The 17,948-nt window shown below is 45.1% G+C and overlaps 1 protein-coding gene across 2 annotated transcripts in view; it reads right to left on the reverse strand.

Annotated features, from left to right (window-relative positions):
- SEZ6L (seizure related 6 homolog like) overlaps window positions 1–17,948 on the reverse strand; it is a 1,952,755-nt gene that overhangs the window by 31,555 nt on the left and 1,903,252 nt on the right. For both annotated transcript variants that reach the window (XM_069619379.1, XM_069619378.1), the window contains exon 16: window positions 16,745–16,847. In XM_069619379.1, coding sequence (XP_069475480.1) covers window positions 16,745–16,847 — 103 coding nt within the window. The remainder of the gene's footprint in view (window positions 1–16,744; window positions 16,848–17,948) is intronic.

A 17,948-nucleotide genomic window follows, 5' to 3' on the forward strand; every position in this document is an offset into this window, starting at 1 on the left:
TACAAAAGAGTGGACGGTGTCGACGGCTTGGCTTCGGAGAGACCTTCCTCCACATCAAAATGATACATTTTACTCAGTTCCACTGAAACACAATTGTGGAATCTCAATTACGCTGGAAGCATCGTGGAATAACCGAATAAAGGTTTTACTAGAGTGGCAATATCAGGACTCTGACAGAGGTTTGCATCTTGAACAATAACTTGTGAAGTGTGATGATTCCAAAATGTTTTCTTTGTAGAAGGAGGAAAGAATGTACTGGGAGCCATAACCTCGATTCACAATGTTGTGCATGAACACAAGACACTTACCATAACAAAACGTTTATGAGTGGGTATGCCATCACTGCTTTTTTAAATGATTTTCACAATACTTCCATATTGCCTGGAATTTGGTTTGTGCATTTATGCTCGGTAATACAATTGTGTTCTCAGCCATGATTTCATTTACTGAAGGGAACGGAAAAGCTGTGGTAAACAGGCCCGAAACTCAACAACACAAGCATTGGAAATGTCCACAGTTTAGGCTTTTGTGTATGCATGGGACAGGCACAGCCATAGTGTTATTAAGTGGCCATTGATGGTAGCAGGTGCAAAATGGTGAGAGCCTGGGTATCTAGTAGCAGTGCCTGGCAAATGCCTAATACTTATACAGAAACCAAAACTGATGGCTTTGCCAATGCTTGTTTTTAACAGGACTTCAGTGAAAGACACACAAAGTGCTTATAAATTGAGTGGCTGAAGGAAACCTAGTTAAGACATTTGTATTACACCAGAAGCTGATTTACTACTCCAATTAAGTCAGAGAACTGCTGTGAAGAAACACTCTGATGGTAAGGCTTGATTAAGCAAGCACAAAGAGTTTCTATGAGGAGGTGTTTTGGGCATGGAAGGGCAGGATCTGGATGGGAATGGCCATAGGGATTAGCATGGCTGTGGTCAGTCAATGGATGAGCAAATAACCGAACAACACCTATACGCTGTGTGTCGCTCCTCATATGCCATTTCTCCCTATATGAACTCTAATGCAATAGCTAAGACTTAGAGGTGTGGCTTGCGACACCTAATAGCCCCAACTAACAATAGCAGAGTGATAATCTATGAGAGTATGGTCCAGCCTGCTAGGACCAGTACCTGAATACAGGATAATGTTGATATTGCAGGAAACGCCCAGTCCCGGTGAAATCTTGATGGCGTCTCCTTGTTCGACTATACAAGACCTGCAAACTCTGTGATGACATTAACTATGGGCAGAGGGACTGGATTGTATTGAAGTATTGGAAATTAATGGTGTAATGGCTTTCTCTGCTCTGTGGACAAGGCAGTGGCAAATTCATTGCACTTGGGATGCTGGCCCTGTAAACCAAATTTAAACATCATGACGATGACTTTGTTCTACATCCCATCTTCATAGGAGATAGTCAGAGCCAGTGAGGAATAAGTAAGTGTATCCCATGAGGTACAACTCCTACGTTAAGAAGCAAAGGGAAGCAGCCAACTGTTATTTAGGTCCTGAGGAAGATGGACAAATTGGCTGCACTAGCTTTCTCTGTCGAAACTCGTAGAAAAATATATGGTTGGGGGTTTTGTTTTTATATTTCCCCCTTTACCACCTCATAGTTGACTAGTTTCCACAACTGATGGCCTGGGATTAGACCATATAGAGTAGTGTATGGCCTATCATGACCATTGACATACTACATGAATTGATACAGACTTTTGCCTGACACGTGAATAAATATCTGTATGTGTGTACTGTGGTATGTTTGCACTATCATGCTGTATTTTGCACAAAACTAATGTTTACATAGAAGATCATTTAATGTTTTGTATATGCATTGTGATTTCTATGCACACTCTGCCTGTTTTCCTGTATTACCTTATTGCTATTTGCACAAAAACACAGTTTCCTAAGGCAAGGTGCAAAGATTATTCATACTATGTTAGGAGTATTAGAAGAAAGTTGTTCCGGTAGGGACTCTTTATTACATGTTTTGATATGATTCGTTGTTTAATAAAAATACATTTAGCAGATATGATTTGAGGATTTATTGCAAACCTATTGTGCTACCATCCGCTTAATTATTTATTTATTGGGTTTCTTGGAGATGCGGTGCGTGCAATGGGGGGGCTGTGTTGTAGAGGCAGCAATGAGTAGTGGAGTGTATTTTAAAATCAATGCGTGCTTTGATGGCAAGCCTGTGGGATTCGCGTCCTATTCGAGAGATGTGCTCTCAGCTTTTGAGGCCCCAAACTGCTGTGAGGGCATTGTTCTGTGTGAGTTGTAGTTTATTGTGATTTTTGTTGGAGGTCCCTGCTAGTATGGCATTTCAGTAGGCGAGTTTGCTACCTCAGGGATTTTGAGGAGTTTGATTTAGTGTGTAGCGTAGGAGGTCATTCCTTTCATGTGTTTGTTCAGGTTGAGTTCTGCATCTAGACAGACTCCTAGTGTTTTTACATGAGGGGAGACAGGGATGCTGTTTCAGTCGATGATGAAGGAGGAGTAGGCAGAATCAATATGTTTGAGGTGGTGGGGGATCCGGCAATGAGTAGCTCAGTTTTATCATCATTTAGGCATAGGTGGTGGTTTGCCATCCATGCCTGAATGATGTTGTAGATGTGATTGATGTTTGCACAGTCGAGGTCATAGGTGCCAGATAGATTGAGGAGGATCTGGGTGTCGTCAGCAGAATTTGTGTAAGGGATGTTGAGGTTGTCAAGGCGATTGAATAGGTCATTAGTGTACGTGTTGTAGAATGTGGGCGAGATGCAGGATCCCTGTGAGACACATTACGGAACTGGGATGGTGTCTGCTGCCTGCTGCTTCCGTGCCGGATTTGACCCATTTGGCTGCTTCTTGGGAGAAGTTGAGGGAGGTGGTTAGGCAGTGGCAGAGGATATCGTGGTCTCTGAGATCGAAGGCCACAGAGAGGTTGAGTAGCATGAGAATGGCAAGGCCTCCTTTGTCGCAAATGAGGTCAAGTTGTATCTTATGATCGAGTAGTGCGGATTCCGGGCAATGTCTTAGTTCGTTTTTCAATATGGTTTAATAAGCCCTGTATTGTAGTATGCAATTGTGAACTTTTTCTCTCCAGGGAGACACCCTACTTTTGTTTTTTTACAGGATAGAGCAGACCTGCTTTTAGCCAGAAGGGCAAGAGTAAACGTAGACTTTGACGTACACTGTGGTATTGCTGACACAAAACTAACAGACTCCAGCTGTAACAGTTCACTTCGCTTTCCCTTGGGCAGCATGGCCAAGCTCAAGGCTTACGCATGAAAGGTGTAAGAAGAGTAATTGGTTTCAAAACATCAATGCAAACTTACATTAGAAGATTAAAGGCCATTCATGTTAAAACCAAGTCACAAAACACATTTATATTAGTGAATTATCATAAACAGTTGGAAAAAAATGTATACATAGAATCCCAGGAAAATGATTTAAATCATTTTCCATGGGGATCAATGAAGTAAAAAATTTACTTGGGTACCCACGGGGAGCAATTTTAGCCCATTAAAAATGTCAAAAATACTAAATAATGACTAAGTATTGCCTGCTCCTCCAAACCAAGGTGTAGGAAAAAATGTGACACCCAAACAATTATGCTAGGATTCAAGAACTAGCCTTATCCCTGTGGTAAAAGCTAGTTTAAAGGCCCCATTACGATATTGGCAGTATTTTGGTGGTACATCTGCCCAAATACTGGCAAACGGAATTACTGTTACTGCAACTTGGCCCTGTGTATTTACTGCAATGTTACAAGTGATAGTAGGGTGGTGTAGGTCTCTATTTCTGGATTCCATAGGACTCCATGGGGATTTTGGTAGAATTACCATCAGTGGTAATTCAGCTAGTGGTTATTCTGCTGATTTGGATATTTTTTGTTTGTGAGGTTGAGGATTTAATTTCTCCACCTTACCACCAAAACTATAGTTTGGCGATGCAGTAAACCGGCAGAAACACAGCGGTAATGCCATTTTCACCACACCGCCATGTTTGTAATGAGGCCCTAAGTCTCCTTTATATAACTCAAATATCATTAGAGAGGAGACTCCCAACGTTATAGCCATTTATGACTTCATGAGGTGAGGTAGGTTAGTCCCGTCAGTGTAAAGAAGGAACGTCAGCACTGAAAAAAAGGGAATGGGAGTATCTGCCTTTCATTAGCTGTACAGAGATGTGAAGAAGTTGAACCCATCAAGAAAATTAATTTGCTTGGTGCATGGAAAAAAGTCTTTGGCACTTTTCAGCACACAGAGGTTCCTGTCCACATGCAGTAGCTGACCAGGAACCCATATCCTTGGTTACCCGTCTGGATACATCTGCATCAACATTCCTCCTCATAATGAAAAAACTCTCACTAGGGGTGTCCTGGGAAGTTCTGGGAAGAACCCCCGGCTGGTTCTCTTTTGGAAATGTTTCGTAGTTTGCCATGGCAAGTCAATAACTGACACCTGCAATTGGGTGAAGTGCCCCAGCAAATATAACCAGCTCCAACTTTGAGGCACTGTTTCTGGATCCTGTGGTTCATGGAAATGTTACAGCATCCCTCTCCAAGGTGAACAAACAGTGCACTTACTGTCCCTAAAGAAGAACACCCTGTCCCTGACAGGCGTGCCTGGCCCTCGGTGGCGTGTGTTGGACCGCCTATCTAGATTATATATTAGATAGGCGGTCCAATACACGTCACCTAGGGCCAGGCACTCATGTCAGGGACAGGGTGTTCTTCCCTTAGGGGCAGTAAGTACACTGTTTGTTTGTTCACCTAAGTATCTATTTATGATTGGTATGCGCACTGTGACTATATACATTCTTTCTCGCATGACCCGTTGCTTTTGTGTTATAACTTGACTTATATTAACAGTTAGGGAAAGTATTGACTTTTCCTTGTGTCTTTGAACTTACCCTGATGTTTATATATCCCTCTCCAAAGCTAGGTAAATGCTCCTTGTCTAGGCCCACCTCTGGATTGACCTGGCTTGCCTATGCTAAAAAGGACTCCTCCTGCACCCTGCTTTAACTCTTAATAGCCCCTCCTGCTCTGCCACCAGAGATATCTGTGAGAGATAACGTTACCAGGTGCAGCACATCAACAGGTGTGAATCTCCTTCCAGTCAAGCTCCCCTCTGTCATTTGCAACATGTAAATCTACGTTGGTTGTTTAAACATTAATAAAACAATTATTTTGAGCTAAACTACAGTTCATTTAAATTCAGCCAGCGCCCACACCAAACAAAGATTGTCACCCCACTAAGTACCAAAACCTCTTGGGAACCCTGGAGTTTGGTTCTCAGACAAACCATGTGCCAGGCTGAAGGCAAGAGCCTTACCTCAAACTGAACGTGTGCGGGGGGGACCGGCTGTCCTCCAAACCCCTTGAAACTACAGTTCATTTAAATTCATAGTCTATCATCATATAACAGAATAAAATACACCTGCCGGGAACGAAAACTGTGTTCACTATCACCGCCAGATAGTAATTGAGTACAGCAATCTCCAGTTTAAGCTTTTAGGCATTTGGGCTATAAGGTCTCAGATGCCTTCCTAGTGATGCCCATTTTATAAGACCAATGCCGAGGCAAAAGTGCACATCAGTAGAAATATGTTTATCCACTTCTCAAACCAGTATGTTTGATAATGTAACCGTTGGGGCCAAATGCATGAGATAAACCTTCATACACTGTTCTATAGGCAACAAGAGATAAGAGTGCACGACGCCCCCGCGTGGCGTCCATTAATTATACTCTGTGGAGATGGGATGCGTAGCTCATCTGGACGGGCACCTCAAAGAGCTCCACATACCAGGCCTCCTGTCATTCTCCTTCACTCTTTTTATTTGTCTCCCTTAAAAGAAAATATAAAACCTAGCATAGTGCCCCACGCCCTCCTTTCTCAGGTTTGATCCAACGCAACACCCACAAAACAAAACAACAACTGGTGCTCTGCTGCTCTCCCCATTCTCTTTCGCGTTTTCTTTCCCCCGCCATGAAACAAAACAGTACCTGGTGTGCTTCAGCCTTCACTGGCTTCCTTCTGTATTTCCAACTTACAGCGCTGGCACCATGGCCTTTTCACAGGCCCGAGGGTCCTGCACTGCCTCCGATGGGTGGCACTCGCAGCAGACCTGTGACGCAGAGGGCCAACTGCAGAGTGCGACACTGCTGTCACAGGACGCAGGCGCAATAGACCGCTTTATTCACAGGCCCATAGCTCCAGTGTTGATACAGAGCAGAGTCAGATTTAGTAGCCTCTCTGTGCCCCATGCCAGTTGCTGATCACACACAAGGCATAACAGAGAACACTGTTTCTTCTTTGTCCCTTGGGTCTGAGGAGTCTGCCCTCTGGAGACGGAGAAAATGCGGCATTCATCTGCTGTGAAACCACACGAGTACCATATTACTTTTTATATTTCACTGGGGTAACACCGTAGTAAGAGCATTGGCATTTAGAAAACAATGAACTTGTTAATTAATTTGTTAATGCTTTTCTATGAGAGCTGTATACAACAAAGGGATTCACCTTAATGGGAAGTCATGTTCGGAGAGTATCTACGAAAGACATTATTTTAACTACAGTTGGATAACCCAAAGTATGTCCAAAATCTTATTATTTCAAATTTGCTATTTGTTTGATCAGTCAGTGACTGCATAATGTAACATGTAATGTTTGACTGTGGCAAATACGTTAACATGTTTTGAAAAATTATCAATTTGCATCTACTCTTAACATTTTTCCTTACAATTATGAACTTAATATTTTTGAATTCAGTATAAGAAAATATGTTCCCCAACTTTCCCTACCTTCTTCCTGAAAACTGTAATGTATTAGGCTTTAGGCATTTTCAATTCCATTGCCAAATATCCTCTATTTTTTTCATGCTTTCCCGTCTGCGTTCTCTGGTTGATTTCATAAGGACAGCAGCCTGGCAACCACCCTCTCCTCATCTTTATCTCCCTGTTCACAGGACACCATACTGATAAGGGATGATGTACAGACCTTCTTGCACTGAACAGAGTATTTGATTGGCTAAAGGAACTGGTGCATGGGATCGTAGAGAAAATACAGTCTTTACGTAGCACGGTAGGACACTGGTGTAGACTCATAGGGCCTGATTTACAGAAGCATTGTTCAATGGCGCAATCACATTGAAAAAGGCTTTGTGAATCAGGCCCATATTACTCAGTATTCTTGGCCAGATTCTCCCTGGAAACCAGCACTTTTTCTATTACTTTTCCACCACTATCCACAAGGAGCCACTATATTTTCATTGACGAGTGCACCATTTTGAAATGTACTCTGCAACCATTGTTGTGGTGGTCTATAAAGGTCTCAATGGGAACGAGGGGTTTATGTTGTGCGAGGCCATATTGGTGACTAGGATGACAGCTATTTTGGCTCGATGTCCTGATTTAGCATGTATCTAGTGTAGTTAACGAGAATGGCATAAGTGTTACTATTAGTGTTACTTTGTGTTTAGGTGATACATTTTAGATTCACACCCACGTAGCAGCCTGTCAAATATGCTGATGCAATGGGAAAATAATGTTTGCCCTGTGGCATGCCACATAGCGCCTAAAGGTGGGAAGCGAGGAGCTTCATATGCACACGCGAGAAAGGAGATTTGTGGATGAAGAAACCACTCTGCGGGCACGCGGTAATCTTGAAAATACATGCACAGACATAAATACATGGGGTCTGTAGGGAAATGTGTTTGGTATAGTTGTGGTACACTGGGTACATGTTGAATAAACAAATCTGTATGCCTCCAGTCCTCTCATAGCTATGGGTTGTGTAGGCAGCAGAAACCTTGGGTGGTGAAATAAATTCTGTGTCACTGTGGAAAGCTGGTTGAGTGAGGTTGAAGGATGGTGTCATGCCTGTGCCATGGCCGCACACATTGGCAACCATCATGGACTATTTGTGATTCATTTTTCTTCAGAATACTCTTGGAACAACCCCTATTCACACTTTGGTACTTAATTCCCATTTGCGTGACTTTGGTGCCTTCTTATATAACTCAACTAACTACATGTACCACAATGCACCTTGCTGCAGCTATCAATTCCTGGCCATTCCCATTCATCAGCATTTGAACCACAATCCCCAGAAGCCCTAGGGATCAGCGCTGCTTCCACCATCTAAGGACAAGAGAGGGAGGAGGCAGATTGTATTCAGGTGTGCTGCTCCAGGTGCTGCCAATTAGCCTGCCTCAGTACAGGGCAGGGCGGTATTTAAGCAGCTGCCTGCAGGAGCTCAGTCTCTTGCATCAAGAGTCCTCCCAGCCCCTTTTTGCCTCTTGTCTCGAATTTGTAGGCTGTTCCTGCTGCTGCATTTTCCTGCTTTTGTTCCAGTGCTCTTTCTGGGCTTCCTGCCTTGCAGCCTGCTACACCCTGCTGCCTACAGCCCTAGCCATTTGGGCTCCCTGCCTCACAGCCCTGCTCCTCTGGGCTTCCTGCCTTGCAGCCTGCTACACCCTGCTGCCTACAGCCCTAGCCTTTTGGGCTCCCTGCCTCACAGCCCTGCTCCTCTGGGCTTCCTGCCATGCAGCCTGCTACACCCTGCTGCCTACAGCCCTAGCCATTTGGGCTCCCTGCCTCACAGCCCTGCTCCTCTGGGCTTCCTGCCTTGCAGCCTGTTACACTCCGCTGCCTACAGCCATAGCCTTCCGGGCTCCCGGCCTCTCTGCTCTGCTCCTCTGAGCTCGCTCCTTGCTGCTCTGCTCCGCTGGGCTCCCTGCCTTGCAGCCTGCTACTCTCGTCTGCTTTCAACCCTGACCCTCAGGTCTCTCTGCCTCTACACCATGTTCCTTTGGGTCCGCTCCTTGCTGCCCTACTCCTCTGGGCTCTCTGTCTGCCACCTACTACAGCTCTCAGTCCTGCTCCTCTGGACTCTCTACCTAGCAGCCTACTACAGTCCTCTGCAATCCACTACAGTTTTTCTGTACCTTGTACCATTTGGTACTGCAGGCCTGCTTCCTTGTTTGCAGCCCCCCTCTTTCCTGGCTGCTGCTCGCTTGCTCTCTCCCTTGTTTGCAACCCCTTGTTCTTGATCCCTGTCCTTCTCTTCCTTGACTCCTCTGTCCTCCCCTTTAGTTTGCCCATTTATATTGTACTGTTTCTTCCTTCATTCCCTTCTGCCAGATTTCTCTTAGACTTCCTTGTCCCTGGTTATTTCTGTTCTTGTCTCTCTTGTGTCTTATGTTGATCCTTTGTACAGAGCTTGACTGTCGGTTTCCAGCAGGCAACCTCTGCCCCTTCCCTTGTCGCGTTTTCTGTTTAACAGACACCCACAACTGTTGTTCCCAGCCATGAGCAGACAGAGTGGGCCTCTGTAATAGTAATCCGTGCAGAAAGCTGGAGTTTCCAAAGGTCCGTGGAACACTCTTTTTCCATATCTGTATACACCCCAAGTGGGAATCCAGTTTGTTGGTATCTTTGTATTTCCTGCCCCTTTCTGTTCACAACTACAGTTGCCTACTTTTCTTTCTTGATGAGTTTCCTGCTGTGTGTGTACTTATCTGTCACCTTACATCAGCACAGCCACCCAAACCCTACCTGGGGGCCCTGTGCCACTCTTGACAGAGTGCCCTCCTTGACAGAATGCAAGAGCTAAAAAATTCTTGTTCCATAGGCAGGAAAGGCACAGACAGACCAAGGATGCTTTCCTTTCGATTCAAGAAACCTCTGCAAAAATCTAAAGTTTTCTTAAGGACTGCAAACAAAAACCCTAGTTTAAAAGACGGACTCGCCCTAGTAAACAAATGTTTACAAGCACAGTACTACACTCACTGGCTCGCTGACCCTTCTATGTGTAACTACTATGACATTTGCAACTATGATCCGCAGTCTCTATCTGTAGAAGAACTACAGCAAGAAAATGAATTCTTGCAGATTTTGTTAGCCCAACCAGTGAAAAACACTCATGCGGTTTCTGGCATTTCTTCTGACACTGCATTCGACATTCAGCCGGTACACGAACCTTGTATTCCTTTATCCCAGGCTACCCTGTCTCAGGACCAATGTCGTAACACTGCTACGGCCAAGGATATTGCACTCATTGTGGCAGACTTTCAACCAGAGTACGCTGTTGCCAAAGTGATATGCTCAAGATCAGCTTGGCAAGCTACACAACCTCCCCAGACTGCTGTAAATACTCATTTAACCGGACAAGGCATTCAGTATCCTGAGGTTAGTGCAGCTGGTCCTGGGTACAAAAGACCAATACTGACCATCGGTTGTCTTAATGCTTCCCCAGTAACTACTAACCATGATTACTCTAAGGTCAGTCTTCCTATTGCAACACCCAAATTTTCTGCTACACCAGATTCTGAAGCTGTAGAACAGGCTAATGGAACATGCCTGTTACAAGAACAACTCTTAAGCCTTAAAAGACAAACCGAAGACCTCTATGATGAATTTGTCTATTTGCATAGTAAGAATCTAGTAAAGGGACACAATTTACCAGACCATCTGGCACTATGCCCAACACTCGACATTCTGTCTTTAGAGATTGGCATGATAAGGCCTGGAAGGGTAATACAGAAAAGGATACAGACTTATACAGAGCAGATGGAAGACCTGAAATTGGCATATGCATACCTTCTAAAGTTTGACTTGGCTCATTCACTTACTAGCCACAGTAACTCAGGCTGTCGCTCAGATAGTGAAGAATTAACTCCTTCGGTGGGCCAAATCACTCACACTGCTTTTACACCACAAATCAAGTGTAATCATCTGGCTGGAGATCCTGCTGAGTCAAAGGATTGTCCCGTTCTTACCCTTGATGGCGGTCTTTTACTCACACTTACTGCCTCTAAAGAGGTGACCAAGTCAGAGAGGTACTCTGCTTCTATGGACCTTTGTGCATCAGACCATGTGTCATATCCTGAACTATACCCAGTACCTGTCTGGAATCCAGCTTTGCCAACATTCAATACCCCAGACCCATCTATCCACCGGAGCACAAAAGACTTTGAAGGCCAGCCATCAAAAAGCCTACCCTTCCCTGATCCTCCGTCAGCCATGCTACCTGTTACAGAACCTGCAAGCCCAATCTCTGCTGCTCCTCCTGCTAGTACTCCTAAATCTGCTACTGAAGCAGCATCTCCAATCACTCTTACTGCAGATGAAGCACCCCCTTCCTCTCAGCCTGCAAGAACAGTACCTTTTGCAACGCCAGTTAACAGCTCTCCTATTAAGGCTACAGCTCCGGTTGTTCCTGCTGGTGCCTCTGCAGCACCTAAACTACCAGACTGTACTCCTTTAGTCTCAGTTGCATCCCTGCCCGCTGGTACTCCTGTGGCACCTATACTCCCAGCTGCTACAGCACCTGAACTTCCGACTGCCATTCATGATCTCCCAGGTGCGGCGGCTTCTGAACTCCCTGCTACTCAGGGTGTTCCTGCAACTTTTGTGACTCCTGAAGTCCCTGCTGCAAATCTTAATGTTGCTATTGCTGCTTCTGAATATTTGGAACACCCTCCTAGAGCAACCTATTCAGCTGTATCTCTGGTTCCACTTTTCAGCACTGTACCGATGCCAGCCCTAAGGAAAACCACTACTTTCAAAGACATATATGCCACGGAGCCTGCAGCAGATCTTCACAGTCTCTCAGTTCATGAACGCACTGTTGGGTTTTGGGCCCTTAAGACTTTGTCCTTTCTGACTTCTACCTCAAAGGTTCGGAACATTGGTAATGTCTCCTCCCTTCAAGACCCTCACCTTGAAGCCTTAAACAGTTTTTGGAGCTTCATGATGTGCCTTTTTAGTATAAGACTTTTTCACGGTGTGGCAGGTCTTGGTCTTGCTCTTCTTGTTGTTCAGTCTTCAGGGAGCCTGGAGAGAGGCATACTGTCATGCCTGCGCCATGGGCGCACACATTGGCAACCATCATGGACTATTTGTTGTTCATTTTTCTTCAGAATACTCTATGAACAACCCCTATTCACACTTTGGTACTTAATTCACATTTGCGTGACTTTGGTGCCTTCTTATATAACTCAACTAACTACATGTACCACAATGCACCTTGCTACAGCTATCAATTCCTGGCCATTCCCATTCGTCAGCATTGGAACCACAATCCCCAGAAGCCCTAGGGATCAGTGCTGCTTCCACCATCTCAGGACCAGAGAGGGAGGGGGCAGATTGTATTCAGGTGTGCTGCTCAAGGTGCTGCCAATTAGCCTGCCTTAGTACAGGGCAGGGCGGTATTTAAGCAGGTGCCTGCAGGAGCTCAGTCTCTTGCATCAAGACTCCTCCCAGTCCCTTTTTTGCCTCTTGTCTCGAATTTGTATGCTGTTCCTGCTGCTGCATTTTCCTGCTTTTGTTCCAGTGCTCTTTCTGGGCTTCCTGCCTTGCAGCCTGCTACACTCTGCTGCCTACAGCCCTAGCCATTTGGGCTCCCTGCCTCACAGCCCTGCTCCCCTGGGCTTCCTGCCTTGCAGCCTGCTACACCCTGATGCCTACAGCCCTAGCCTTTTGGGCTCCCTGACTCACAGCCCTGCTCCTCTGGGCTTCCTGCCTTGCAGCCTGCTACACCCTGCTGCCTACAGCCCTAGCCTTTTGGGCTCCCTGACTCACAGCCCTGCTCCTCTGGGCTTCCTGCCGTGCAGCCTGTTACACTCCGCTGCCTACAGCCATAGCCTTCTGGGCTCCCTGCCTCGCTGCTCTGCTCCTCTGAGCTCGCTCCTTGCTGCTCTGCTCCTCTGGGCTCCCTGCCTTGCAGCCTGCTACTCTCTTCTGCTTTTAACCCTGACCCTCGGGTCTCTCTGCCTCTGCACCCTGTTCCTTTGGGTCCACTCCTTGCTGCCCTACTCCTCTGGGCTCTCTGTCTGCCACCTACTACAGCTCTCAGTCCTGCTCCTCTGGACTCTCTGCCTAGCAGCCTACTACAGTCCTCTGCAATCCACTACAGTCTTTTCTGTACCTTGTACCATCTGGTACTGCAGGCCTGCTTCCTTGTTTGCAGCCCCACTCTTTCCTGGCTGCTGCTCGCTTTCTCTCTTCCTTGTTTGCAACCCCTTGTTCTTGATCCCTGTCCTTCTCTTCCTTGACTCCTCTGTCCTCCCCTTTAGTTTTCCCATTTATATTGTACTGTTTCTTCCTTCATTCCCTTCTGCCAGATTTCTCTTAGACTTCCTTGTCCCTGGTTATTTCTGTTCTTGTCTCTCTTGTGTCTTATGTTGATCCTTTGTACAGAGCTTGACTGTCGGTTTCCGGCAGGTAACCTCTGCCCCTTCCCTTGTCGCATTTTCTGTTTAACAGACACCCACAACTGTTGTTCCCAGCCATGAGCAGAGTGGGCCTCTGTAATAGTAATCCGTGCAGAAGGCTGGAGTTTCCAAAGGTCCGTGGAACACTCTTTTTCCATATCTGCATACACCCCAAGTGGGAATCCAGTTTGTTGGTATCTTTGTATTTCCTGCCCCTTTCTGTTCACAGCTACAGTTGCCTACTTTTCTTTCTTGATGAGTTTCCTGCTGTTTGTGTACTTATCTGTCACCTTACATCAGCACAGCCACCCAAACCCTACCTGGGGGCCCTGTGCCACTCTTGACAGAGTGCCCTCCTTGACAGATGGGGGAAGGCAGTTTACTGCATTCAGGCAGACGTGATAATATCAAATGGTCAGCCGCGGCTCGGCTCGTATTTTACGACTTGTTGCTATTGCGTAGAGGAGATGCTATTGTTCTAAGTACATGGGAGTTTGTTATTCAGAGGCCAGCAAAGTCCAACCACCTGGTAAGGTCGCCTTGGTGCCAGGTAATAAACATGGTGCAAGGGGTGCTTGAGGGCAGAATTAACAAATGGTTTATGGGTTTCGATGAGATTCTCTGGAATGACCCGGATGTGGCCATACGTGCTGAAATGGCAGTCATATAGATTAGCGTGAAATGGGAACACCAGAAAGTCTGGGTGGATAAGATCCATATCATCAGTTCAAAAGGAACTTGTTTGTTTCTCTCCCTCTTTGTGTTGTTAAAGTTAATCCTTGGTAAAGGCATGTGCATCACGACCAGAGTCAGAGGTCCCCAACCAGTTTGAACCTGTAGTAAGTTAAGATCGGGTTGCGGATATGAACTATGTGATGATGTCATGACCTACTATGGAAAGATCCCAGAGAGGGGTTTGCTGTAAATATGAGATGATGCAAATGCATAGCGAATGTATGCCGAAAGGGGATGGTGGTTAAATAAATGTATCCAATGAGAACGTCGGAATGGAAGGGGATTCAATTTCTTTTATATAGGGCTGACAAATCATATGGGGCAGATCATTTTGTAAAACAATATGTGGGAGTGTGTTAACTGTTGCAAAATGTCTATAATGTGAAATCTATGTGTGGTTCGAGGAGAGTCTGGTTAGTTTTACTCTATGGCGTATTCTAGCCCCTACCGGCCATTTGTACAACAAACTTGGTTTACAGACAAACGTGCACTTTCCGGTTTAAGAGGTGGGCCTATTTTGAGTTATGGAGATAGGAGGTCCATCCCCAATTATGGTTTCTACCCTTGCAACATTCTACCAGCTGTAACTGCGATCTACAGAACAATAAAGTCAAATGTGTAATTTGCACCATAATGAGTTGACATATACATGAGATTAGATAACCCAGAAGTTTCTACTGACTATCTTTTGGGCATTTAACACATGACCCTTGGATGTGCATGCATAAAATAACCTTTCCTGGGATGCAATAGATGTCCCTGTTTTTTGCCTTTAGAGAGAATCATTGTTAATTTTTATGCAGATCTCCAGATGTTTGGGACTACAACTCCCACTAGCCTTAGTTAGCATAGTCAATGGCGAGGGGTCATGTAGGGCCTAGGCCAAAACATCTGGAGATTTTCAGGTTGCAGAACTCAGTTTGAATCCACTAGTTATTCTGCGTCTCAAAATCCGATTAGCAAAACCTTATTGATAATGAGGTGCAAATGCACGTATTAGAGGATCCATTGTGACATTTCTTATTGTGTGATCACAGAATTACTAATTGTGTTTAATCAAATGGGGCAAAATGTTATTATCACTGAACACATTTTTCAGCCTTTTGATGCATAGTGTATATCCCAGATTTACATTTGCCTGTGACATTCAGTGCCTGACTCGTTCATGGTCACAAAGAGGTCTAAAGTAAGATAGCTCAGTGGGATAAGCACTTGCCTCTGAGATCTGTGTTATTTTCAGGTCGCATGGTCGAATCCTGGCAAAGCCACCTCAGCCTTTCAACCATGCAAGGTTGATAAGTAAGTAATCACTTTGGTTGGGTGATACAACCAAATGTATGTGTGTAAATGTTATATCGAAAGTGCTTTGGTGAAAGAATATAAAAAACAAGTCATTAAAGTATTGGGCTTGTTTGGGACACTTGAGATGGCACTCTGTTCTGACGTTGGCATTGACGTTGGCACAATATGTTGTACTGTGAATGGTGCAAAACCGGTTGTTAAGCTGCTTTGTGGGACTAATTTCAATCGTTTTATATTATCTGAGAGTATAGGTAGCATTTTTGCTAAATTTCCCCATGTTTGGGAAATGACAAAATGGATAGAAATATGTGAACAGTAAAATAACACCACCATTACTTTTGATCGCAGAAAAAAATCATTTGAGAATGACAACATACACAACAGGAATCGGCGTGCACCACATATTGTAGCCAACGTTTCTCAGTTACTGCCTCCAACACGGTGGCATAATTTTGCATGTACATGTGTGTTAAAAAAGGTGGTGAGTGACAAGAACTTATTGGATCTTTCCTGTATCAATGCCTCAGTAAATAAGTGTGTTTCATACTTATGGATTGCACATTTATTGTAAAACTCTAAAAAATGCCAGAGATTTTTATGTACCCAGTTTTTCCTTAATCATTAGAGCAAGGCAGAACAAACAAAACTCTATTTTTACCGCACATTAGCACCCTGCAGGGGGCGCCCGCCAATCAATAGGCTTGGCACACATGCTGTACTGTATGGTACAAGCCCAGATTCTGAGTGGCCTGGGCAGCCAGTGACCCCTTCCCTGCTCCCCCTTCCACCTCATCTCTTAGCAACCACGTAGTTGCCTATGGGGTTGCCAAGAGTGTGTTTTTTTAAAAATAAAATAAAAACCATACCTCTGAAGTATGGCCTGGCGTCGTGCTGTGCTGTTATTCAGGAAGCCCGTTTTCAATGTTGATGACGTCCAACGTCATCAACATTTAAAATGGACTTCTGGTCCAACAGCATTACGCAGTGTTGGGGCGTGCTTGAAAGGTACTTTTTAAAAATGTTTTCATAAACACCATTAGCACCCGTGTAGATAAGTACACTGGTGCTAATAGAGATATGCCCCTCAGCAGCAGGCCGACCCATTCAGTAATGGCACAGCCGGCCTCATTAAGGGGTCGTCGTTGTGCTCGGGCCCTTAACTTGGGTCGCGCGCCGTTATATACAGGGTCGGCGCGTCGTGCTGCCTTGGGGTGTATCATCTTAATAGCATTTTTCAGTTTTGCCGCTGAGATCGGAATAGGGCCCTGGGAGCGAATTGTGGTGTTGACGTACAGAATCACATGCTGCAACTGTGTTCTTGCTAACTCCTATCCAACCCTTCCAGTTAGCAGAGAAAGCAATGATAGAGTAGATGGGGCAATATGTCTACATATCCCTCTTCCAGGGGAAATCACACTTATTGCTGGATCAGTGTGATGGGTTCTCCTGACTTGATTTAGTACAATGCGAGGAAAGGTTGTCCATTGAGTAGCTTACCCCGGTCTCATAGATTGGATTGTCAAACTCTGTTTCTACAGTAATTTGGCTGTAGGGGTGAGAGTACATCAGCGGCAGGCGTAAACTGGAATAGTACCGGCACCTAAGTGAAGAGAAAATCATGGTTACTGTTCAGAAATTAAACGAAAAATCACCCTACTTTACATTAATAAAGTTTCCCTTTCTGTTAATCTCACGTCTGGAGCACTACGACAGGCTTGAGGCTAAAAGGCCCAAGGCTTGATTTACAAATCATTTCCCAATGGGGTTTTCCCATTCAAAACACTTTTGTAAATTAGGCGCTAAAAGTGAATGGTGCTCTGCTAATATAGTATGAGTGCCTTCCAGAGAGTTATCACCACTGGAGGACAGTCCCTTGTGGATGAATATTCCTATGCGCATCAGTTGACTATAGCTTTTACCATTCCGGATTCACTGTCCATCCCATCCCAGCAGATTGTGTTTTCAGATCCCAAGAATGAGCAAGAGGGACCTGGTGCCTCTTTGGAAAAGGGTGCATGGACCTAGTGTCTGGAATTGGGAAGGTTTGGAAGGGATAGTTTACCGCGTTGTATTGAATGCTGGTTATCGTGGCAGAATTCTTAGTTCTTAGCAGAATTCCAAGACGTGCCAGTGGAGACCCATGCACCTTGAAAGTTTTACCTCAATGCTTCTTTCACCTAAACCTATGGAAATTGGTTCACGCATATCCTAAGCCTTTCGATTTATTTACCCTCTACAATCACATGGAAACAGGAGGGTGCCCTGGAAACAGAATCTAAAAAATACATTACTCAGCCCACAGAAATAGTCAAACACTTGTTAAACTCTAGGAAGTATAAGGACCAGGGCACTTGGTTTCCTTCAGTTGGACATATGTGTCTTTTATTTTTTCTATGCTAACAGCTAAATACCATTGACTTAATGGTCTAAGAGAGCCTTTTTGTCATTGTGAAGGTGCCAAGGCCTTACAGGTTCCCTTCATTTCTTAACCGTTGTAACTTGGTAAATGTCAATGGGCCTCATTACAAACCTGGCGGTCCGGAAATAAGGGTGCCGGTAGCAAAGTACCAGCACCCTTTCTGGACCACCAGACTACGAGAATGCCTGCAGGAGCCGGTTCTCCCGGCAGGTCTGACCTGCTTGGAGCACCAGCCCCTGCAGGCATGGTTTTCACACAAGCACCAGCACCGCAAGCAACGGT

This window comes from Ambystoma mexicanum, chromosome 10, assembly GCF_040938575.1.
Source record: "Ambystoma mexicanum isolate Mex_15411 chromosome 10, UKY_AmexF1_1, whole genome shotgun sequence".
In the NCBI taxonomy this organism is placed as follows: domain Eukaryota; kingdom Metazoa; phylum Chordata; class Amphibia; order Caudata; family Ambystomatidae; genus Ambystoma; species Ambystoma mexicanum.